Below are 26,033 nucleotides of genomic sequence, written 5' to 3' on the forward strand. Positions count from 1 at the left end.
ATATGGCATGTAAGTTCACTTTTGTTCATTCAGTTTTCATTCATTCAAGGGGAAAGTGAACTACTATTCTTTCTACTTGAACTACTGTACTTTCCCCTTGAATGAATGAAAACTGAATACATACAAAGAAAGGCAAGTCTGGAATAAAAATAAGGAGATTAGGAAATTGTACTCGGGAAATTTATAAATGGAAAAGGAGATGAAGTAACAGGCTGAGTCCAGTTGTCCAGTTGTCCCTGAACAGCCTGCCCTGTTCATACCATTACTGCCACACCTATTGATACTTAATTACTGGGACGTGCACCTGTCATACACAGCAGCTCTTGGGGGCAGAAAGAGAATCTCATCCCTAGGTTACCAGGGGTGAGCTCACCGGAAAAGTCCAATATCACAAGGAAGAAAGCCCACACTATGGGAGGCAGTGGTGGATGTCTGGTTTTATTAAAGTGTCTGCTTCTTGAGCCCCTACAGCTCAGTTTCCTCTCTGAGAACCTCATCTCCCAAAGGCAAGACATTTGTAACTTACAAGATGTGAGCTATAATTAGAAAACGTTCCATCATCACCTTCATTATCAGTCTCTGCTTTCATAGCACTTGTGTTCCTAGAGGGTGGGCATTGCCCTTGTAGCATCTGGTCCTCACAGCAGTGCTGAAAGTGAAGATACCAATGCTTCCTCGAGAGGAACACTCACACAGAGAGGTCGAAAGCTTTGCCCCCACAGGCATCCTCTGTGGAGCTATCTATCATCCTACCTCCTTTCCCATCAATCCAAAAAAGGTGTGAGGCAGCTTTCCAAAATCTCCTGAATTCTGAAAAATAATTTAACCCTTGAGGCAGTAGATAGGAGAAGGGGCAGGTGGCGGGTGCAGCAGCGATCATGTCGGGGGGAGGTGAGCTCACCCAGTGCTCCTTAGAAGTGAGCAGCTTGTGTGGCTCCGAGCTTCCTGATGAAAGCAAAACCAGAAGTAAATTCTTGGTCCCAAGCCCAGACATATCAATCTGTCCCTGTAGGCAGTACCTTGATAGCACTATCCCACTAAACAACCCCCCTTGGATAATAAAAGTAACAAAGCAGTGAAACGACAAAAGCACAGGAATCCAGAGGGACCCTGGAGCAAGGACAAGTCTTGAGCATCTTTCCTAGATGGTAAATCTTGCCTGTCTCCCCACTAGGGGAGGTCGACGAAGCTTCTTGATGAGGAAGGCTGAGCTGTCATTTCTCTTGAAATCTCGCTCAGTGCTGAAGCAGGCCCCAAACTTGACTCATTAGGGAAGGGGCTCTTGATGGGCAGAGAGACTGGAAATGTGAATTGCCTGCAGTTGGCTAATGATTGTAAAACAATAAGGCTATGACCATCACACAATGTGTACCAGCAGAAGGAAACTGATAAAGGCAGAAGATAGGAGCAGGCATTATTTAAACATACAAAAGCAGACAACAGTGGAAGTTGAAGAAGCAGAGCCTGCTCCTGTCTTTAAAAGTCTGCTACTCAGCAGCTATGTCTCAATTATTCTCTATTTAAAAACTGTATTTATTTTTATTTTATTTAGTTTGTATTTTGCTTCTCAATTTTGATTATAAAATTTTTTTTTGCTTACTGAGTTTAAAATTGTTTTATAGGAAAAGTTATTGGTTTTTTTCTTTTAATTTTATTTATTTTTACTTTTGGTTGCTTTGGGTCTTCGTTGCTGCACACGGGCGTACTCTAATTATGGTGAGTGGAGGCTACTCTTGGTTGTGGTGCGTGGGCATCTCATTGCAGTGGCTTCTCTTGCGGAGCACGGGCTCTAGGCACGCGGGCTCAGCAGCTGTGGCTCGCAGGCTCTAGAGCGCAGGCTCAATAGTTGTGGTGCACGGGCTTAGTTGCTCCGCGGCATGTGGGATCTTCCCGGACCAGGGCTCGAACCCGTGTCCCCTGCATTGGCAGGCGGATTCTTAACCACTGCGCCACCAGGGAAGCCCAAAGCTATTGGTTTTATTCTTTATGATTTCTCCCATTACGACATTAAACTTAGAAAGGGTTCTCCTCAAGAATTTGAGTTTTTATTTTCTTGAAATTGTTCTCTAGTTTGAAACTTTTATATGTAACTTTAAAATTCATCATTAGCTTTTTTTTTTTGGTATAAAGTTGTGGAGTGGTGATGTATTCAAAATTATTTCCAGATTCTTTACCAGTTCTCTGTTGAATAGTCTTCCATTCTCTTTTGATTTGTCAAGTCTTCTTAAAGACACATTATTATAAATTATTGAAATAGGATAACCCTATTTCAGAGTTACCCTGTTTCAGCAAGCTGTGTCTATTTTTAGTAACATGCCATTTAAATTACTGTAATCTTATGATACATCTTAATATCTGGTATGAATATTCACTCTCCCTTACTAACATGTTTTAACAATCTCTTAGTCTCACTTTCTTCTTGTCCTTGTTGTCTTCCCCCTCCTCCTCTCTCTCTCTCTCTCTCTCTTTCTCAAAATCTTCTGTTCCTTCTAATTGAAAAGTAATTATGAAATTTGCAGGTAATTTAGTTTCTGTCTTATTTCTGTCAATATGTATTTATTTATCCTCTGCCTTTTCCCCAGTCAACATTATACCATGTGTATTTCACATATCCTGGAAAACTATTCAAATAATTAATTGGAATGAATGCTAATATCCAACTCTATGGAAATTCCTTAATTTAATTAGCCGTACTAAATAACGAACATGTAAGTCATTGGCAGAATTATTGCCAACAATAATAAAAGCTTTATTTCAGAGTTATCTATTCTGTTTCACTGAAAGATGAACACCTTTGTACATAATTCTTCATCCATGGTTTTATTTACTTAATATGTATTTTATAAATGGAACCATTGGCAACATTATTAATTCTTTTGATACTTACCACCAAATTGCTTTTCAAAAGAGGTACAACAGTTTATATCCTATTGCAGGGATGTTAGAGTTCCTAGGGTTTTTTTTTTCCCCCAACACTGTATGTTATTATTTAAATAAATTCACCAATTTGGGAACTGGAAAATATCTCATTTTTAAAAATGAGTGTATATATTATTACAAAAAAGTTTGAAATTTTTCATTTGTTTATTAGCCACTTATATTTCTTCTGTGACTGTCTATTTTTGTTTATCCTTCATTTTTCTAAAAACACTTTGTGTTTTTCTCATTGTTTTGAAAAAGTTTCCCTGTTTTTACAATAAGGACATTAATCTTATGTCTCTGTGTTTACTCATCCAGATCAATTTTGAAGATGTTTTGTCAATTACCTTCTCCTCGTCTCTCCCCTCCCCCACAAAACAAGATCATTGGGATTTTTTTTATCAGAATCTCAATAAAATTATAAATTAATTTTTGGAGAATTAACATCTTCTTAATATTTAAATTTTCAATCCAAGGAAATGATACAGCTTTCCACTTATTCTTTTACATCCGTGTAAACTTTCTGTAGTTTACAAATAGGTAAAAAAATTTCCTTTAAGATTATTCTCTGTTATTTTATATTTTTATTGTTACTATGAAAGATATTTCTATTATGATAATTTCTAACTGCTTATTGCTATATAGAGGAATGCCATTACTTTAAAAAGTATTTATCTAATGTATAGTTTTTTTACTTAATACTCATTCATACAGTACTTTTTAGTTCATTCTTAGTTTTCCAGTTAAATGAGGATCAACTAGTGTTTTTCTTCTTTATTAATACTATTTAGGTTTATAATTGTATTTCATATTTTGCCAGAATTTTCAAAACAATGTTGAAATTTTAAAAAGGAGCCTTCTTTTTTTGTTCCCCATGTCAGTGCTATTCTGATACCTATCTGGATTCTTCTTTCTTTCACCTCCTTGGCTTGGGAGTTGTGATCTTTTTCAATGCTTTTTTTTTGGGGGGGTGGGTCAGATAAAAAAGTATTCTTAGCATCTGGCATATAGCATCCTCTTAGATTTGACAGATACATGTATTTGTGTGTATATAGAATCCTACATACATAATTACATATTTGTGTTACGTGCTCTGAGTGTTTCTGAGAAGCCTAGGTAGATGGTGATGCTGTGAATAGAAACTGAGACCACAGGAGGAGCAGTAGGTTTGGAAAATGATATCTACTGATAGCCACAAGGATACTGAAGCTCAGACCAGGATCTTCTCAAAGGGTTTCCTTTTGCAGGATGGGACAGAACTCACATGTTTTAACATGTGAGACATGAGATTGAATTGACAGCAAACTCGATGTGAGTCAACACTAAGATGTAGGTGCCAAAAATAATTATAAGGTTTGAGCCGCATGCGCCCAAGTGTAGGAGATGAGGATAATCACTGCTGCCTGGAAGCCTGTTACGTGGCTGGCGCTATGCTAGCTGCTCTCACACACATGACTTACTTTGTTTGCATGACAGTTCGAAGTGTCATGATTCTCCCAGAGAGCGGAACAGAAGCTTAGTACCTAGAACGAGGCAGAGCAGGGCACATGCCACAGTTTTTATGAAGTGTAGGTGAACTGATGGATAAACCCAGATGTGGTCTGATATGGTATGGTTAACAGTCAGGGAGCCAATCACTGTGTTGTATTATGGTTAACTTAAGGAACTGAAATTTTAAAAATTATATTTGGAGGACTGTTCCCTGCGAGGGCAAAAACAACCAATCTACTGCTGTGCTATTACCCACTTGCAAGATTTCGGTTGTCATCTGTATGCCAATAATCCTAAACATTCATATCTCCAGTCTGAGCTTCCCCTGGGTATCCTGTAGACAGGCAGCTCACATTCAGTCCCAGGGTTGAGAGTTTCCCAAAGACCTCTTGGTAAGCACTAAATGCAATCATTACGGAATAATTTTAATTACTATTTTAACACAATTTACTGAGTGCTTATTATGGACCAGCCACTGGACTAAATGTTTTGTATTCATTACGAAATGAATAGTTGAATTTTCCCACTAATCTTACAAAGTATATATTATCCCTATTTTGTAGATGATAAAACTGAAATGATAAAACTGAGTCAGTAAATGGTTAGAGTTGGGTTCAGACCCCAGGTTTATTTGGCTGTAAGTGTAAGTGTGACTTCCCCAAAGTCCTCCAATTCCCTTTAACTCTGTTTCAGACTTTTTCAACTCCATTCGCACCTGATTTCTTCTTTCTCTTAGATCTCCATCAGTCATGTTTGTGTGTGTCAAGAACTTTTATTTTCATATTGAGATAACAAAATTTATATTTAAAAATATTTATGTTTATGATTTTATATTTATTTAACAAATGTATTTAACAAAATTTAGCACTTAATATGTGATAAATACTGTCCTAACTGCTTTACCCATGTTAGCTCAATCCTCACAAGAGTCCTATGAGTAGGTGTATTGGTGTCCTAGGGCTGCCATAACAAATTGCCGCAAGAGAAATTTATTTTTCACAGTGTTTCTTAAAGGCAGAAGTCTGAAATCAATGTGTCCTTAATACCGTACTCACTCCAATAGCTGTAGGGGAGGATCCTTCCTGCCTATTTCGGCTTAGGTGGCTTCCAGCATTCCTCAGCTTGGAATGCATAGCTCCGGTCTTTGCCTACATCTTCACACACCCTTCTCCTCTGTGTCTTTCCCCTTCTATTCTTTTGTAAGGACACTTGTCATTGGATTTAGGACCCACCCTAATCCAGAGTGATTTTATCCCAAGATCCTTAACTTAATTACACCTGCAAAGACCCTTTTTACAAATAGGATCACATTGACAGAGTCTAGGTAAACGTATCTTTGGAGGAGGGTACCCATTCAACGCATTGCAGTAGATGTGACTATTGGCTTCATTTTACAGATCAGGAAAAGGACACAGAAAGGTTAAGTAACTTCCCTTAGGTCTCACAGCTAGTGAGCAGCAGAGCCATTTTCTCCTCTTACCAACTCCCAGGGCCTTTGATCGTTCATTTCAAGGTCTCATCTGCAGGCACGAATCTCACCCAGATATCTGCAACATTTGCTATTGGCACTCAGCCCAGCCACCTGGACTGGTTCTCATTTTATACAGGTGACCTCCAAACATGGACCTGCCTACCTAGTCAAGCTGCGGAACCCCTGGGGAAGAGTGGAATGGAAAGGAGACTGGAGTGACAGGTGAGCTTCTGAGACTGGCTGGGAGGGGTGAGGACGGGGTAGGTAAAGGCTGCAAAGGAGGCTGCCTTTGGCACACAAATTCACATGCGTGCTTTTGACATTTTCACATATGCATTATCACTTAATCATTTTTACAGATGAAAAAATGAAGGCTCAGAAAAATAAGTGGAATATTACTCCTGATAGAATGTACTACACTCTATTTATTATACATTAATAAAGGGAATTGTCGGAGGGACTGGGTCTATGTGGAAAAATGGCATCCAAAGATTTATATAAATTTTTTTTTTTTTTTTTTTTTGGCTACGTTGGGTCTTCGTTGCTGCGCTTGGGCTTTCTCTAGTTGCAGCGAGTGGAGGCTACTCTCCGTTGCAGTGCTTGGGCTTCTTGTTGCGGTGGATTCTCTTGTTGCGAAGCACAGGCTCTAGGCGCGCAGGCTTCCGTAGTTGTGGCATGTGGGCTCTAGAGTGCAGACTCAGTGGCGCACCGGCTTAATTGGGCATGTGGGATCTTCCCGGACCAGGGCTCGAACCCGCGTCCCCTGCATTGGCAGGCGGATTCTTAACCACTGCGCCACCAGGGAAGCCCGATTTATATAAATTTTAAAGTGGTGTAGAAATATAGCATCATAACGTTGTTGGTAGTGGTTTGTTTAGGAAAACAAGTGCTTGTCTTTGAGAAAAATGACGGGTTAAATTAATTTTGGTAGCTGTGTGATCTTAGGCAAACTTTTTAATTTCTTTGAGCCAGATGTGTGATGAGGATTAAATAAAATGATGGGCTTTATTCCATAGTGTCTAATCTGCTGTTAGTCTCATCCAGAGTAGTTTTCATTTTAGATATTATATTTTTTAATACTAGAGATACCATTTGAGAATATCTTTCACTTTTCTCTTCATCATGTCCATAGTTCCCTTTACATCCTTGAGAACATGAAGCGCATTTATAATGGGTGTTTTAATGTCCTTATCTGCTAATTCCATCATATCTCTCTTATTTCTAGGTCTGTTTTTACGTGTGGTCATAGATCACATTTTCTTTTTTTTTTTAAACATCTTTATTGGAGTATAATTGCTTTACAATGGTGTGTTAGTTTCTGCTTTATAACAAAGTGAATCAGCTATACATATACATATATCCCCATATCTCCTCCCTCTTGCGTCTCCCTCCCACCCTCGCTATCCCACCCCTCTAGGTGGTCACAAAGCACCAAGCTGATCTCCCTGTGCTATGTGGCTGCTTCCCACTAGCTATCTATTTTACGTTTGGTAGTGTATATAAGTCCATGCCACTCTCTCACTTCGTCCCAGCTTACCCTTCCCCCTCCCTGTAACCTCAAGTCCATTCTCTACATCTGTGTCTTTATTCTTGTCCTGCCCCTAAGTTCTTCAGAACCATTTTTTTTTTTTTAGATTCCATATATATGTGTTAGCATACGGTATTTGTTTTTCTCTTTCTGACTTACTTCACTCTGTATGACAGACTCTAGGTCCATCCACCGAACTACAGATAACTCAATTTCGTTTCTTTTTATGGCTGAGTAATATTCCATTGTATATATGGGCCAGATCTTCTTTATCCACTCATCTGTCGATGGACACTTAGGTTGCTTCCATGTCCTTGCAATTGTAAATAGTGCTGCAATGAACGTTGTGGTACATGACTCTTATTGATTTATGGTTTTCTCAGGGTATATGCCCAATAGTGGGATTGCTGGGTCATATGGTAGTTCTATTTTTACTTTTTTAAGGAACCTCCATACTGTTCTCCATAGTGGCTGTATCAATTTACATACCCACCAACAGTGCAGGAGGGTTCGCTTTCCTCCACACCCTCTCCAGCATTTCTTATTTGTAGATTTTTTGATGATGGCCATTCTGACTGGTGTGAGGTGATACCTCATTGTAGTTTTGATTTGCATTTCTCTAATGATTAGTGATGCTGAACATCTTTTCATGCGTTTGTTGGTAGTCTGTATATCTTCTTTGGAGAAATGTCTGTTTAGGTCTTCTGCCCATTTTTGGATTGGGTTGTTTGTTTTTTTGATATTGATTTGATAGTGGATCACATTTTCTGCTTCTTCATATACATAGTGGGTTTTTTTGGTTTTTTTTTGTGGTACTTGGGCCTCTCACTGTTGTGTCCTCTCCCGTTGCAGAGCACAGGCTCCGGACATGCAGGCCCAGCGGCCATGGCTCACGGGCCCAGCTGCTCCATGGTATATGGGATCTTCCTGGACCGGGTCACGAACCCGTGTCCCCTGCATCGGCAGGCAGACTCTCAACCACTGCGCCACCAGGGAAGCCCATATACATAGTGATTTTTTATTCGATACTGGACATTGTAGATTTAGTTGCTTAGGGATTATTTTGATACTTTGAAGTTTTCTTTTAGGACAGTTCTAGGAAAACTTTTAGTTGGGGCCTAACTTGACCCCACTACTAAGGTGTAGACCCTTTGGGTTCTCTACTAAAGACCCCATGTATATTGTAAGGTCTTTTGACTCTGGCTGGTGGGAATTCAAATGATTTCCAGCCTGGTGTCAGCTCTGGAAATTGTTCTGTGTATAGTCCAGTCTTGTGGGATTTCATTTTATGTATGGACAGATTTTATTTTAGCCAAAGACTCAAGGGAACACCTGTTAAGTCCTCTGGAGGTCCTTGTTTAAGTAGCCCCCTCCTCTTGGGCACTTTCCCCAGCAAATTCTAGCTGTCTTGTCTCCCTGAACTTCAGACTCTATCTCTTCCACTCAGCAAGACTGCTGGGCTCTTTGTGGGTCCACTTCCCTGCGTCACTGTCCAGGGAAGTAGTTTCAGGCAGGAGTCTAGGCAATGTTAGGCTCACTTTATTTGTCTCCCTCCTCTTGGGGTCACAGTTCTGTGCTGCCTGCTGTCTAATGTCCAAGAACAGTTGTTTCTTGTATTTTGTCCCATTTTTAGTTGTTTCTAGTGAGGAAGTGGTACATGAAAGCCTTACTCCTTTGTAGCCAGAAACAGAAGTCCAAAATGATGGGCTGTGGAAAAAAACCCAATAGTAACATAGGTTCCAATGCTAGTTCTGACATTCAATAACTTTGTGACTTCAAGCAAGTGACCTAATCTCTTTTAACCTCAGTTTCCTAATCTTTAAAATGGCAATAAAAATCCCTACTTTGTAAAGTTGCTGTTAGCCTTAAATGAAATAAAATATGTCAAGAGCCTAGCCCAGAACTTGGCTCAGAGTAAGTGATGAATGAATGTCACACGTTGCTTTCATAATAGAGGATGTGAGATGTAATTGTCTGCAAGCAGTATGAAGATGAGAATAAATAGCAACACTATAGAGCATTTACTGAAGAATTTCTTGCATGTCCCTCTCCATCCTTTCCTTCCCCATGAAAACATTTCTTTTCTGTTTTCAGCTCAAGTATGTGGGAGCTACTGAGCCTCAAGGAGAAGATTCTGCTGCTGAGGAAAGATGATGATGGGGAATTCTGGTATTTGACTCAGAGACTTGGGGCACATGCCCTGGCTTACATTAGGATATCCATCCAGCAAACGTTTACAGGGTGCCTCATGTATGCCAGGCATACATGAGATCAAGAGAGATCAAGAGACAAGATCTCTTATACAGAGATCAAGAAGACCCTTTAGGGGCTCATGGCCTAGCAGGGCAATCAAACAGTCACAGTCTCTGTGATGAGATCAGAGACCCCTGGCATGGAACTCAGCGGGTGCTCAAAGCAGAGGGTGGGTGTGGCCACTGCCTCCTTTCTGACTTCTGTTTCTTGCCGACTATAAACCACCACACCTGTGCCCTCCAGAGCAAAGCAATACTACCCCCACCCACCCCGAAGCCTCTCACCCCTTTTTATGAAAGGCCACCAGACACCCTGAGCTGATGCTGCTTCTGGGTGTCTGACATGAGACCCACCTGTTCCCCGTTCCTTCCACTTTTCACCCTTACTATTAACTCCCACGCTGTCCCTCCTCTCCCTGTACCCATCCTTTTCAGACTGCTGTGTCCCTTTCGCTCTTTAAGTAAGTGGTCATTGAACTCAAGAGTCCTGCAAATACTATTATTTCTGTTTACAGATAGTAAACTGAGCTGGTTCAGACAACACACCTTGGGGCACAACGTTAGCCAATTGGGATGAAGATTTTTATCAATTGATGATGAGGAACTGATTTGTGCAATTCTTATTGAACATGTATAAATCAACTGACTAGCTATGAATGCCCCAATTCCACTTTATCACCACCATCAGTGGCCCAAGAACATCGCCCTCAGGTAGCCATCGTTGGAGGCTTCTTCCAGCCACAGGGTGGGGTTTCTTGGTAGCACCACCTGCCCGAGATGGACCGTCACACTGGTCCATCCAGCCCCAGTCTCATGGGTCCAAAGCCAGCTCAGCTCTGCATGGGGGTGTGGAGGCTGGGGCCCTGGGTCCAGCAGAGGGCTGGGATGCCCGTTACTTAGTTGCAGCCTCCCTTCTGGTCCTCATGACTGGATGTCATCTCCTTCGTCCTCTACACAGGATGACACTGCAGGACTTTAAAGCACATTTCATGCTTCTGGTCATCTGTAAACTGAGCCCAGACCTGCTGAGTCAGGAGGTGGTCCAGAAGTGGTCGTACACCATGCTGGAGGGGAGATGGGAGAAAGGGACCACGGCTGGTGGCCCGACAAAGTCACCCCGAGGTGAGCCTGTGAACAGGAGACAGAGGCTCTTGGGTCTAAAGGGGCAGCTTCTCCAGGCAAAGGTGGGGCTGCAGACAGAGCCGCTGCCCAGGGCCCCTGGCTGAAGGTGAGGGGGCTTTGCTGGCCAAGCTGCGTGCGCTGGCCCCGGGCTACGTGAACCAGGAAGATGGGGCACCTTTGTCCTAATTTGCACCAGGGCGTAGAATTCTCAGTCAGGCTGCCTACCTCTTGGGGGTGTATCTTTCCAGAGGGTTCCCTTTCCTAATCGGCACCAGGCGGCCACAGGCGCACAGGCATAGTAGAAGGTTGGGTCACATCTTTCTGTGGTTTTAGGATAAGGTCACTGATATGCTGAAGTAACCACCCCATAACAGGCAGGATTGAAATAGTATTTATATCGTATGTATCAGGCCCTCCTTACCTAGAGTTTGGTAGAGAAACAAAATCAAGGATTCCCAGGTCATCAGGTATAGGAGATGAAAGCGTATACATTCTCCAAGTGGAGAGGTTTGGGGACTGTGTCCCTTTCTCCACAATGGGCCGTCTCTTGGGTAGGAAAGATGTGAAGGGGGTAAGATCTCGGCGGGGCCCGGGTGGCCCTGGCTCTGCCTTCATCTCCCCCACAGTGTCCCCCCGAAGGCTGAATCTGCACATAAGCTAAGGCTTGGTCCCCACAGCTCTGCTCCTTCCCTCCCACCTCTTCCACCTCGGGTTTTTCTATGGACACACAGACCTGAGAGTTACTCTCCACTGTAGCTTTTGCCCAGCACACTGCCTGGCACAGACTTTGTGTCCTGGAGATGTTCACTGCCTGGGTCAGTGACTGTTAACTAACTGAAGAGAATGTGCCTGTGGTCCCAGGGGAGCAGCATTTTAACGGGGACCAAGCATTAGCTTATGTGCAGCTCTGTCCGGGTGGACCCCAGCTCTGTCCGGTGGACCTTGGGTGGGAATCCCGGGGCAGCACCCTGGGTCTGTGCTCCTCTCTGTGGTTTGGCAAGCAGGAGGCTAGGGGAGCCTGTCTTACCTTGGCTATGTTCTGCCCCAGACACATTTTGGAAGAACCCTAAGTTCCTGCTGTCGGTCTGGAGGCCCCAGGAGGGCAAGAGGTTCCAGATGCCTTGTAGTGTGCTGGTGTCCCTGCTCCGGAAGCCCAGGCACAGGCACCGCAACAAGAAGCCTCACCTCGCCATTGGCTTCTACCTCTTCAGGGTAGGTGGGCCTCTCGTGGAGTCCTATCCTTTCTTCCTGTTTCCTGTCCTCTTTACCATCCATCTCTGTCTACCTACATCCTTCTCTGTCTACCATGGGTGCAAATCCTTGGGAATGTGTGATCTAGAGCAAGCCACCTTCTTGCATTTGAACATCAGTTTCTACATCTGTAAAATGGGGACAATGATATTTATGCAAAAGGTGGAGTAAAAGAAGATCGTGTAGCAGTGCTTATCGTTGTGCCTGGCACACAGTTGGTACAATTAATTCTAGTTCCCTTTGCCCCTCCCCAAAAGCCAAGCTTACCTTGCCTCACCTTTATCCAGGATTTCTGATGATGGATTAAAATGTCACTGGCTGGAACAGCAAGTCTTATGGGAGGGGAAGTGGCCTCTGGGTAGAGTCTTCTTGTATACCAGCCTCCAATAGAATTCATGCTTGTGAAAGAGATGGATTCACTGCCTAATGAGGCCTCTCTTTTTTGTTTTTCAGATGAGCAAGGTGAGTTGCACACTTGCCAGGCTGGCCCTGGTAGGGAGTGATGTCCCGGGTTCACTGAGACTGCAGCAGCCTTATGTAAGGAGCCACGGGAAGGTCTGGCAATAATGCCAACTGCCTCTGTGTGTGCAAGTAAAGAGCATCTGCTGTTTTTATCCAAGGGCCCCCCAAAGTCCTTACACCTCCATAGACAGGTCTGAGCCTGATGTAGAACCGATACATTTTAGAATCGATTAAATCCCTACATAAATACTTAGGGCTAATATTGAAGACTGTCACAACGTAGGAAGAAGGAAAAATCACAATCTTGCCTGAGTTCTGAAGCCCATAATAAAATAGATCTATAACAGATGGGACATCAGGAGCCCATGCAGCCCACCTACTAGGGGACGAGGGACAAAGGCTGGGAAAACAAAACAGAAACACAGGCAGAGGACAGCAACAGCTCTGTGTTTCAGCTGCGGTGGCAGCCTAGAGGGATCAGTTAAGAAGGCCTGAGCTATCCCAGCCTCTGAAGGGTGGCGGATATTCTTTGTTTCCCAAAGAAAACAGGAGTGAAACACTTAATTTTCTCAGATTGGACTGAATTGAGTGAAAGGGTTTTTGTAAAGAAACCATTCTGCGTTGGGTGTCTTGGCTTGGTTGGGTTTTTTGTTTTCCTCCCGAGGGAATACTGAGCGCTCCCAAAGGTGCCGATTAATTTTAAAAGAAAAAGTTATTTCGTCGAGGAGTGGTGGTGGGATGAATTGGGAGATTGGGATTGACACATGTACACTAACATGTATAAAATAGATAACTAATAAGAACCCGCTCTATAAAAAAATAAAATAAAATTCAAAAAAAAAGTCTAGGAAATAGTATAAATGATGCCAGATCTCAAAATAAACATTGGTGAATCAGACAAATCTAAAAGGCCATGAATTTCTATTAAATTCTACTATTTCATATAAAAAAAAGCTATTTATATCAAGCCTATTCCTAAATAGAATTGGGTCAACCTACAATAAAAAGTATAAACAGAACAAAACTATGAACCAGTTACAGAATTCAAAAGGCAAGAAAAAAGTTATAAATAGATGAGAGATAGGGAAGCAGTTAATTCTACCAGGAGCACTAAACCTAGAACAGCTACTGCAGCTGATTATAAAATTTAGTTCTGAGATTCCTGGCAGCCAGGGCAAAGACAGCAAAGGGCTGATTTTCTAGTTCTCATTGTCTCAATAAAGAAAGCATGTATCACCAAGAGATACATTTTGTTTCCCCAGCCCTAAGTGGAATCTGGGAAATGTCTTTATGTGGTGGGTAGTGTCTTCAGCAGCAACTGTGTGCATCCCCCCTATGGATCTCCCCTCCCTCCATAGCCCTGCATGAGAGCCAAGGGAAGAGGAAGCAAGAGAGAAAAAGAGGGCCAAAGGGGGATATAAAAGAGAGAGGGAGAGAGAAAGAGAGAATAAAAATAAGAGATAAAACAAAACACAAACCAGACCTCTGATCTGGGTCTTTTGAGCTTTGGCCAGTACTCTTTCCTCTTTAAGAGGCTGCTTTCACTGAGATGACACGGAGTATCCAGTTGATCTGTATGGTAGATGGCTGGTGGTCCGTCTGTACCTACGAGCATAATCATGTCATGATCAACCTTGAAATGGTAGCACATACATGGAGGCAGCTTCAGGAAGTATCGAGAATGTGGACATTGGAGCTCAGCTGTCCTGAATTCCAATCCTGGCTGAGACTCTTACCTGCTAGGTGACTTTGTGCAGATGACCTAACTTGTCTGAACTTCAGACCCTCAACTGTAAAGTGGAAAGTGCAGACACAGTGACATTCCTCACCTCATCTTGTGTATGATATTGTTTTTAACACAAAGTCAAATCAGTCGACATATTTATTCAACCTCATGTAGGGTTCCAGCAAAGGTGCCCGTCCTCTACCCACAGAGCTATGATGACCAGAGGAGACTGCCTCCCAAGTTCTTCTGGGAAAATGCTCCCCTGAATTGGCCTGAGACGTTTCTCAGAGAGAAGGAAGTGAGTCGGGAGCTGTGGCTGGAGCCTGGGACATACGTCACTGTGCCCTGCACATCTGAGTCCCGCCAGGAGTCTGAGTTCGTCCTCAGAGTCTTCTCCAGGAAGCGCGTCTTTTAGTAAGGTCCAGGCCTCTCCCGGAGGTTGGGGTCCACTCGGGCCAGGGGAGGGGGGCAGGGTGAGGCGAAAATGGCGGAGGACGGGGGTCTCTGTGACCAACACAGGGGACAGGGTGAGCAGGAGAGCAGGGCAGCTGTCTGCGCGGAGACATCCCTCACTTCTTCCTCCCCGCTCTCCTTCTAACAAATGAACACTCTGCTGGACGTAGAGAGAAAAAGCTAGAACAGGTCTGGCCCCTGCCCTCCAGGGGCTCAAAGGCTGGAAAGGACATGGACGTATGAACAGTTATTTATGTTATGGTGTGTCTGGGGTAAGCGTTTATCTGTCCAGGGTGTTTGGAGAGCACCAAGGAGAAGCATCTGAGCCGCCCTTCCATGGTCCTGGGGGAAGCAGGGGTGGCCTCAAGGACGTGGTGATTCCTAAGAGATGCACAGGGTTTGTTCAGTTGAGGGGGGCTGTCATCAACCATCAGGCTCAGACGAATCAATATACACTCATCCCAGCCAAACTTATTACAAGCCTACCTCGGCGATATGGCAGGTTTAGTTCCAGACCACTGCAATAAAGCAAATACTGTGTTAAAGAGAGTCACAGGATATTTTTGGTTTTCCAGGGCATATAAAAATTATGTTTACACTGTACTGTAGTCTATTAAGTGTGCAATAGCATTATGTCTTAAAAAAAACAATGTGCATACCTTAATTAAAAAATACTCGGGAATTCCCTGGCTGTCCAGTGGTTAGGACTCTGCGCTTCCACTGCAGGGGGCACAGGTTGGATCCCTGGTTGGGGAACTAAGATCCTGCATGCCGAGTTGTGCGGCCAAAAAAAAAAAAAAAAAACTTCTAAAAAATGCTAACCATTGTCTGAGCCTTCAGTGAGTTAGAATCTTTTTGCAATAGTAACATCACTGATCAAAGATCACAGTAACAAATATAATAATGAAAACGCTTGAAATATTGCGAGAATTACCAAAATGTGACAGAGAGACAGGCAGTGAGCCAATGCTGTTGGAAAAATGGCGCCCATAGACTTGCTCTATGCAGGGTTGCCAGAAACCTTCAATCTGTAAAAAAATGCACTAACGCGGAGCACAGTGAAATGAGGTAAGCCTGTATTTTGCCTATGATTGTTCTGACATGACAGCCCTTCAGTGCTTAGAACCCAGTTCTTTTTCCATCATATTTCGGGCATAGATAGTTTATCTTGGTCCCAGGCCTCACTGCCTTGTGAGACCACTGAGTCTGAACGTATGAGTGGGAGTAGTTAGATGAGGGCGGGGAAAGGAAAGGGCACATGGGGAGGAGGGTTCTGCTTGAGCAAAGGCCGTGGGGTGAGAACACAGGGCACGTGGAGAGGTACAGCCGTGTGCTGAGCCCTGTGCCAGACTGCACACTTCAAGGGCAAGTGGGGCGTCAGCTAAGGAACTGGGAAGGTGAGTTCCCAGGGGTGGGAGAATATTGGTCAAAACGTTCCCAAAATGATCCCCAAGAAGTAATTCGGTCTTTTCTCCCCCCTCAGTGAAATTGGCCGCAATTCAAGTGTCGTCTTCCCTAAGGTGGGTTGTCAGGTGGAATTCCACATGATGGGAACTGTTTACAGAGCTGGGAAAGGGGCTTCTCCCCTCACATTCAGGGGTCCGGGGAAGAGGTCTGCAGATCCTGCAGGCCCTACTCTATGGCGCACATAGTATGTTATCTATTGTGCCCTAGAAGTATGCAGGTTCTACTGTTTTTGCACCAAAATAACTGCCCTCTGGTCAGGTCCTTGGCGTTGAAGGCCCGGAGCCCCAGATGCAGGAGTCACACCTCCATGTCCTTCTGTTTCTCTCTACCCGGTGTTTCTTCTGCCCCTTTCACAGTTTGCTACTTCCCCAAAGCCAGTGACGACTGGAGAAACAGGGATGTGGGTGAGTGCTATGGTAAAACATTTAAACCAGCACTCAGGGTCAGACTCACAGATTTCAGAGGCCTGGGAGCCGTGAGCACATTAGTGTGTGCACGAGAGTCCATTCGTCCAGGGGAATGACCAAGTCCTTCTGTGTGTCTGTTCCTATAGGAGACTGTAGACCAAATGGAGGGCAGGATGAATTCTTCACCCAACTCTTTGAAAAGGTAAGTTGACCCAAGGGGGGTAGCAAGGAGCAGGGCACGCTGTGGAGCCTATAATCCCATGGCGGGTGGGTTTGCATCTGCCTGACCCTGTGTCTAAATTGTGATTTAAGGCTTTCTAGTCCCCAAACTGCCACTTTCTATGAAAGCCCTCAAGGTTTTAGACAAATGAGCAGAGCTGTTGTTTCCAGAAGGCTCCTGTAAAATGCATATCCGTTCTTGGAAGCTACCTTGATTCGTTGTAGGAAAAACAACTTTAATTTTTAATCCCTGTGACAATGGAATATGGCAGAGGTGAGACTCAGTGTTGGGAGGTGTGGGTGGAGCCTGGCAATGATGAGCCCTGGGGGGTCTGGGGGAGGGACGCCCAGGGAGAAGACCCCGTGGGTGGGTTGGTGGGGGTGGAACCGGTAAGAGGCATTGGGGAGGAGGAAGCCTACCCTCCTGGTCCCTTCCAGTTCTTTCCTTGGGCTGACCCAGGTTTGAGCACCAGCAAGAGGCCACCCCGTCCCTAACCTGAAGGATGCGAAATACATTTAGAAACAGGGCAAGAAATCTGGGCCTGACATCTGAGTGATGTCATTACAACTGGAAGAACATGAACTGCCTGTGTTAGTAACAGCCCTCCCGTCTTCTCTCATCTTCACCACTGGCATTTTGCTTAATGTCATCAGAGAGGATACATCAGAATCTTATGTGTGTTGTTTATAAAAGTTTTCCTCCATACCAGGGGTTTCCAAACATCTTCTGCGGCAGTCCTCTTTATCAAATGGAATCTCACAGAGAAACCTAACATATATAAAACAGATAAATATGAACAGATAACGTACAGCCATTTTATAAGCTCAAATTTATGGTACTTATATTGCATTAATATGTCCTAAAGTTAAATGTTCATGTAAAGGGTTGCTTTTCTGAACTCTACAATGGAAATCTGGACTCTTGGCTAAGGATAGCTTATTAGTAATAAAACTGAAACCCAACTGCTGAACTTTCAAAGCATCTCTATAGAACCCAGTTTGAGAATCACCGCTATTAGTCTACCTCTTAAGAGTCCTGCCCTGCTGGGGTGCTCTGAACTTGGCACCCAGTTAAACTGTTGTAGAAGTTCTTATGAAATTCCAGATTTAATTATATGTCTAGTCATGTTCCTTATGTGCAGGAAAATGGCATCAGTTATTCTGCCCAGAAATGGCATATGTGCCACCCTGAGCAGATGTGGGAGAGGCCTTTCCCAACCCCCTTTAGCTGTGGGCCCTCTGCATCTAACGAGCCTTCAGCAGTGATGATTCTCTTCTACCACTCTGCTTCTGCTCCAGCATCCAGAAATAAATGCAGTCCAACTGCAGAAGATCCTGAACCACATGCCCTGGGCAGGTGAGTATTTCAGAGTCATCCTGTAGGACTCAGGGGTCACAACTTTTCTGAACTCTGGGTCTATTTCTCTTTCTCCTGGTGGGACATGTGAATGCCCACGGGTCCCCCCAGGAGCTGTGTCTTATACCAGGGTGGGTCGTGTGGTCTGACAAAGAGGTAGAGGAATTTATGCAGCTTAGAAAATTGTTTCTTTTTTTTTTTTTTTTTTGCTTAGTTGAGTGTGTAAAGATAGATGGCAGTGAAAATGAAGATTTCTGCTAGTTTGCTAATTTGAGAAGAATAGCTGAATAGTTCTTTCTTGGCATATAAAGTCCATGTGGAAGAAAGGCATTCATTTTCTCAACCCGGCAAATAAATATTAAGTATCGACTAGCTTACCAGAGAGCTCTCTGATGAGCTCATAGTTAAATTGATTAACCCACAGAAATCTGATAGGAGCACATCACGAAGGAGAACTGCAGATGGGCGGTGTGGATGCCTTTGTATGAAGCTTGGGATAAATCATCAGGAAAGCTTAAAGCCCATATAAAAGTATTTTGAGTGAGAAAAACATGATTTTGAAAAAAAGTAAACCAAACAATTAAAGGGTATTTGCTACCTGAAATATGTGATTGCTTCTCCTTTACATGAAGCCAAGATTTCAAACCCAAACACACTCAGAAACTGTATAATTTCCAGATGGTTTCTCAAAGCCAAACTCGGGTATCATAAAAGAGCCAGAAAGGGAGACTCTAGAAATTATACAATGTGAGATGCAGCCCCTCCCTACACCTCCACAAAAAACAAAAAAAATGTAAAAGAGATGGCTTCTGCACATTTAAATTTTTAAGGCATTAATCACAAGTATGCAAAATGACCTTGGAAAGAATGGATGGACACATTGCTTTCATTTATTCCTGTGAGAGGGTTTCTGGTTGATAGATCAGAGAGCTGCTATAGCTTTTGGCAAAATAGTTGGTAAAGTCTCCCTTAATAAATGATGAAATGTGGGTTGGAAAGTTGCAATATGATTCACAAGTTTTATCATCATCCCAAGAGTTATATAAATATGAACCCAGAGAGATAATTCTATGTTATGGGTCAGAGCCTATACGTTTTAAGTATTTAGTTGAGAGTCTCTATATTCTGCCCTTGGTCCCCTTACACTTCCTCAACTTCTATCAATGTCTTGGAAGAAGACATGGCATGCAGGCTTATCAGATCTGCAGAGGGCACAGAACTGGGAGGAATAATTAATATAATAGCCAACAGAATTAAAATTCAGAATGTTCACCACAAGCTGTGCCCAAGCCCAAAAGATGAAATGTAGTCAGGGTGATAATTAAAATCTGCCATTTTATAATATTTAAAAAATCAGTTGCACAAGTTCCTAAGAGAAGAGACCTCATCTTTGTGGCAGTTAATTTGAAAGCTATCTGGTTAATTTAGTTGACCTTGAGCTTAACATGTGCTAATAGTTTCAAGTTGCTGCTAAATAAGGGAATCCAAATTCAGGCAGTATTTAATGGAAGCATTTAGTGTGTGTTTTTGAAATTGTGTTCCGAGAAATGTTAGAAACCGAGAGGTTTTAGTAAGTGTTCCGTGAAGTAAAATGGGTTTGATTCTACGGTCAATGGTGCTTAGGAAATTCTGCATTAAACAAAATTTCAACATTGGCTCCTGTACACGGATCACGTGCTAAGGTACACGGTGATGCAGACAAGGGTCATAGATACAGAATATTTCAAATGGATTTGAACTCAAAACCCTTTCTCTGCAAAACGTCTCCCTGGGAACCTCATTTGGGAAATGTGGACTGAAAATTTTGGAAGTGATAGACCCACTGTACTCTGCTTAATCCACCTGCATCTGCAGGAGTGCGTTCCAGTCTCGGTACCACATTTTAGGGAGACGCTCGCAAAGCAAAGTGCGTAGAAGAGGGAGGTGAGGATTTAGAAACCATATCATCTGGGGAACCGATGGAGAAATGTTTAGATGTTTCGAATGGAGGGGAGGAGTCGAAGAGGGGACAAATACCTGTTTATGCTTTTCTGGAGGTAGAACTAGGACTAGTGAGTGAGTTTTACAGGCGCTTCCCTTGGAATTAACAGGAGAAGTTTCTCCTGACTTGGAGCTATGGTTCCATGTGAAAAAGTGAGCTCCCAGAACCGACAGGCCATCTGTCAGGACATCTGAGATTGTCTTCCAGTTTGGGTGGGAGCTTGAAAAAGGTGCCCTTTCAGACTGGTGAGCCTGTGACTCTATCGTCCTGTCTGTCCCCATCCCAGCCCTCCGATACACAGGACCATGTTCATCTGACCTACTGTGAAGCAAAACCAGAATGTTCTCTGCAGGGTTTTACTGTGTTACTGGGATGTAGGAATCCCCTCTAAGCCTTCTCTCTCTGTCTCCACTGTTCTCATTCTTCCTGCCCCAACGTAAATGGTGGTCGTTGGGCCCTATGGCCAGCCTAGGCAGCACTGCCCCTTCCTGTTCAGAAAAGGGCCATGCAGTCCTGGGGCCACGCCCATGCAGACTCTTTCCGTTCCTTCACAGGTCTAAGGAGCGAACAGCCTCTCTTCAGCCTCGAGGCCTGCCAGGGGATCCTGGCCCTACTGGATGTATCTTTTTGGGTTTGTGGGAAGATGCATTCTGCTGTTAGAGAGCTTTGCCCTGGAGCCAGGCAGCCTGGGGTTGAATCCCAACCCTAGCACTTACTAGGTCTGTGATCTCCGACTAGTCACTTAGCCTCACTGTGCCCCAGGTCCTCATGTGCAGCACAGAGATGGTATTAAAACCTATTCTGGGGCTTCCCTGGTGGCACAGTGGTTAAGAATCCACCTGCCAATGCAGGGGACACAGGTTCTATCCCTGCTCTGGGAAGATCCCGCATGCCACGGAGCAACTAAGCCCATGCGCCACAACTACTGAAGCCCGTGCACCTAGAGCCCGTGCTCCGCAGCAAGAGAAGCCACCGCAAGGAGAAGCCCGTGCACCGCAACGAAGAGTAGCCCCCGCTCACTGCAACTAGAGAAAGCCCGTGAGCAGCAACGAAGACCCAAAAAAGAGCAGCCAAAATACAAAAAAAAAAAAACCCCAAAACGAAACCTATTCTGTAAGATTTGTATATGAATACAAATGAGATAACCCACGTACAGTGCTTAGGACAGAACTGTCATCAAAAAGTGATCAATATTGTTATTAATAACAATAAGCTTACTTCCTGACAGCGAGGATGAGGCAGCTGCAGGGTGGCGGTTAGTAACAATTCTCCAGGTTACAAGAAGCTTTTACAAGAGCCTCAGGGTCCTGAGTTTTCCCTTTGGTGATGGGGCAGCCGCTGCCCCCATTTACAGATCAGGAAACCAGAGCTTGGGGAGTTCCGTGACATGCCGCGAAATCAGCTTTCCTCGTTCTCAACACTGTCATTTTTCTAGCAAACCCTCTGCCTTAAGTTGTTCGGAGTTTAATTACCCACGCCACAGAGAGGCACATAGAATGGATACTGTGAGAGGGGTTGCAAATATAAAGAATGTTGGCAGAAACTTTGCAGAGGCTGCGGGCAGTGTGGGATGGTGGTCAGGTATGCAGGCACTGGGGCAGGTCCCAGCCTTGTCAGCAGCTGTATGAACTTGGACAAGATCATGCTCTCTGAGCCCTCATTTCCTCATCCGTAAGAGGGAGGAGTTAGTACCTACCCCACCTACTAGGTGAAAATGAAGTTCCATAGGTCAAGTGTATAGCTCAGTGCTAGGCCCACCATCAGGGCTCAAAGAGAGGTGGTGTGTCATGGTGTTTTTGAGCCAGTCTCTCTGATGCGGGGGTATTTGGACGTGGTCTACAGGGCTAAGCGTTCAGCTTTTAACCGTTCCTAAAATGACTAAATATAAGAGGCATCCTTAGCCGCCCTGTGCCTGACTCCTTCCATGAGTTGGTTTTGACAACAGTGAGAAAAAGAGTTACTATTTTTTATTTAAATCGCATCAGATTGGCCATGTCAGAATACCCTGCTTCACTAAGTGGTAACTGTCATCATCACCATCATCAGACCATCCTCTCCTCTCAGTGCTGCTGTGTTGCAGCTCATTCTGTCCTTTCCTAGTAAGGGCCAGGGAGCCCTGGGCTGCACTGAGCAGTCAAGGGAGGCCAGCTAGGGATAGCTAACATTGAATGGGGTGTCCCAAATTGCACATTGCTGTGTGGAGGGCCCATTACTGCCTCCAGAGGTGTGGACAAAACTCCCCTGGCGGCTTTGACCTTAACCCTGCTATCAACTTAATGCGTCCGGCACCGTGAGTATCCAGGAATTCGGGGACCCGTGGAAGCAGCTGATGCTCTATCAGGTAAGAACAAGTGTTCACCACGCCTCCCACGGGACAGTGCAGAAATGGCAATTCTGCAAAACTATAAGGTACCCCTCTCCCTTTCAGCCCTTTCAGCCCAACCACTCACCTAATCTTCCCTAATGTCCTTTTAGTGTTTCCTCCTTTCTCTCCCAAACTCAGAGAGCCTGTTGCAATAGTCTTCTAAATTTTTAAAGCGACATCTGATCACATCGCTTCCTTACTAAAAATGTTTTGAGACTCCCCATGGCCGTCAGTCGAGTTCACACTCCCTAGCATGGCATTTAGAGTCCATCATAAATTGGCTCCCTCCTACTTTTCCAATCATTACTCACAACTCTCCTCCCGTCTCCTGAGTCATAAGGTTGGAAGCCCTTCAAAATTTGGATGGCGTGCTCAGATTAGGCACGTTTACCTATACCAAGACTCTCCATCCCCCGTAACAGAAAGACCGCCCATTCTCACAAGCCTTAAGGAGAACTGGGAGAGGAGGTGGGATCCTGACAGGGACCCCCTGCCCTATTCTTGTCTAGGCAGCCAGGCCTACCGGTGGAGCCTCACACTCAGCAGTCCTGCAGCCTTGACACTGGCGTGTGAGGGCTCTCAGGTGGGGCTTGGAAACGCCTGGCTTCCTTAGCCTTTGGTGTGGGCTCTTCGCAGGAGGTTTTCCACAAGCAAGGCACTAACTGCTCAGGATGCCTGAACTGGGCCCAGCTGCGGGCTGCCATGAGGGACACAGGTAGGCCTGGAGGCGGGTGGGGAGGTGATGCTGCAGGGCGCACACCAGGCAGGGGATGGGGCGGCCGGGGTGAGTGGTGCTGGGCAGGGTGTGTGGCGTCCTGCAATCTTCTAATGAGTAGGGTTACTCCCCGAGTTCAGAGGCCCAAAGACCAGGATCTGTGAATAACTAAACCATTGATTATTATCACTATGATCACAGCTAACGTTTATTGAGGGTTGGCACATGTATACTCGCATTTAATCTTTGCCAACACCCTGTTCTAATCCCCACTGCACAGAGGAAGAAATTGAAGCTCAGAGAAGTTAACTTGCCTGGGGCTTAAATCCAGGACTCCCAGACGCCAAGGCAGATAGATGCTCTTGACCACTAAGCAGACTGCCTCCTGCCTTCAAGGCCAGTAACCCACGTGATGAAAAGATCCTCATGCTGGTTGCCTAGGGGACAGGGATGGAGAATGGAGAGACAATAAAATTAATGGCTAAATAATTGAAAAATTCACAATGAACCGCGTAAAAGAAGATCTTAGGCTATTAGGATTCAGGTCCCGGAAGTGGAGGGACAATTTAAGGGGCCTCAGGTGGGAGGGGAGCTGGATATGAGGTTTCCGGCACCCAGGGTGGGAACCCTTGCTCAATGCAGGAATCGCGCTCAGTGATGACGTCTGCCAGCTGATGCTCATCTGCTACGGCGGCCCTGACCTCCAGATGGCCTTCGTCAGCTCTGTTCGCTTGATGCTGCATGTGGAGAACATGCAGGGTGAGCTGGGGGGAAGGAGGGAGGGCCCGGGCTTCCTCTGCTCTCCTCGTGGATTGCCCACCTGTCCCCAGTTCAAGCACGAGAGAGGACTGCTGCCAGTGCAGGGAGCTCTGGGGAACGCTGGCTCTGTGCCTGTGAAACCTAGCTGCATCTACCCGAACTAACTTATGCCCTGTCTGCTCCAGGGCCAAGGTGTGAAGCGGCTCGCTTAGAACAAGTGTGGCGCGTGTGATTGCACAGAGGCCGAAATTGGCTTCCTGGGTGAGGGGACGTATGGGAGGAGCTAGTCCCTCTTGTTTCCAACACATACACACGCATTAGCTGTGTTCTTTTCTACTGCATTTTCACAGACGTCTTCCAAAACTTGACCCAAGATGGCAAAGGGATATACCTCCAGAAGCCAGAAGTAAGACCTTCTCCACGGGGTCGATTCATGTCATCTTAGGGAGCAGTGGCCGTTGCCGGTTCAGGGGCTTGTGACGGAGAAGGGTTCTGAGTGCCCTTCGTTCTGCTGAGTGCACGATGGAGCACTGTATTCATTGCACTTATTCATTTGTGCATCAAATATGACTGGGCACCCACTGTGTGCCAGGCATATGTGAAGGTACAAGTGTTTGTTGAATGAATGCGGTGATACGCTGAGGAGAAAACAGCTCTGTGTCTGACACTGGCTGTCTTCCCCTTCCGTTCAAGCTGCACAGATTTACTGAGCACCTGCCATGGGCCAGATGTGGAGACACTGGAGTCTGGAGTTGAATCATCCGCCCTTTCTGTCGAAAACACATCCTCCGTTTGGGCTGCTTAGAAAGAGACTCATAAAAGCTGGGGTTTCTTCCTTGACCTCGGATGTTCAGTTTATGGAATAAGCTTCTAAGATATAGGGACCCTCAACGTGTATCTACCCTCAATCACTCCCATATTTGAGTGTGAAGGTGGGATGCAGGTGGAGGGGCAATGGTTAGAACTTCTGAGCCCGTACCCAATCACAGATCCCCAAGGACACGTGATCCCTAGCGATCCTTCCATGGCGACATACTCCGCACTGAGAGAGCAGGACAGCCATCAGAGTGGCTCCTGACGCAGGGCAGCTCACAGCTCGAGCAGAGGCTCCTAGAAAGCAACGTGCTATCATGGCAAGAGAGCTGGACTGAGACCCAAGGTGAAGCCACAGCACCCCTCGTAACCACCTGTGGGACTGTCAGCACATCGCGTTGCATCTCTGGGCCTCGGCTTCCCTGTGTGCGAGATGAGCTGGCTGGGTGATGTCTAACGTTCTCTCCAGCTCTGACCACCTCTGGTTCCTTGAGGAGATCCTCAAGGCCATCGAGGAGGCCTACAGGGAGTGGCAGCCAACTTGCTGGAATTTCACTCTGGGCTTTTCTCTGACCCCGCTGGTAACTTCACCATTCTCATCTTCATCATCACCAGCATCACCATTTTTATGTAACTGGCCCGGGGAGTGGTTTCCCCAGAGGTTCCCCCCTATGTGAGTTAGAGGGACCGTTCATCACACCCACATAAAGCTGTCAGACAAATGGGCCCACAAATGTAAACAGGTAGACTGTGCTCTGTTGGATCTCTGCTACCCCGTCGGCCCGCACACCTGCACACTGCTGTCACAAGCACGCCAAATTGAATTCATGGGGGAAACTTGCATTGAGAATTGAATATAGAATCAGCCTGCATCTTGGCTATCATCATTCACAGGCGCCAAGGGAAGTCAAGGTTGATTGTATTTCAGGTTGATTTATACTTACTATGGGATGGTGTGGTCCTTCTGGCTAAGCTCTCCATTAATGTCCTGTATGGCTTCCCAGGAGTGATGGGGGAGGAGGCCCCAAGTCCTACATCAGGCTCTAGGACCTGGTGACTGAGAAATGAAGCATCCTCAACTGAATGTCAGAGATGGGTCGGAATAGATCATAATTTTCTTCCTCATCATTCCAGTGGCCGATGATGACTCTGTGCTCCTGAGAAGCCTGGACGCTCGTTGGCCCTCACCGAGGACTCTGCATATGGCCCAAGGGTGGCCTTTGGCTGAGACCAACCCATGCTCAACCCACCCACAGCTCTTCAGGACTGTGTCTT

The 26,033-nt window shown here is 45.1% G+C and overlaps 1 protein-coding gene across 1 annotated transcript; it reads left to right on the forward strand.

Annotated features, from left to right (window-relative positions):
- Window positions 1–878: 878 nt before the first annotated feature.
- CAPN14 (calpain 14) lies at window positions 879–25,768 on the forward strand. Its single transcript, XM_060026322.1, is given in 18 exon segments — window positions 879–917; window positions 6,018–6,103; window positions 9,504–9,578; window positions 10,620–10,783; window positions 11,832–11,999; window positions 14,193–14,199; window positions 14,433–14,636; window positions 16,159–16,195; window positions 16,696–16,717; window positions 16,720–16,751; window positions 18,068–18,125; window positions 20,661–20,725; window positions 22,379–22,447; window positions 23,108–23,186; window positions 23,829–23,945; window positions 24,296–24,351; window positions 25,256–25,339; window positions 25,763–25,768. Coding segments are annotated over 18 exon segments (1,368 nt in total).
- The last annotated feature ends 265 nt before the right edge of the window (window positions 25,769–26,033 follow it).

Source organism: Delphinus delphis, chromosome 12 (assembly GCF_949987515.2).
Source record: "Delphinus delphis chromosome 12, mDelDel1.2, whole genome shotgun sequence".
Lineage (NCBI taxonomy): Eukaryota > Metazoa > Chordata > Mammalia > Artiodactyla > Delphinidae > Delphinus > Delphinus delphis.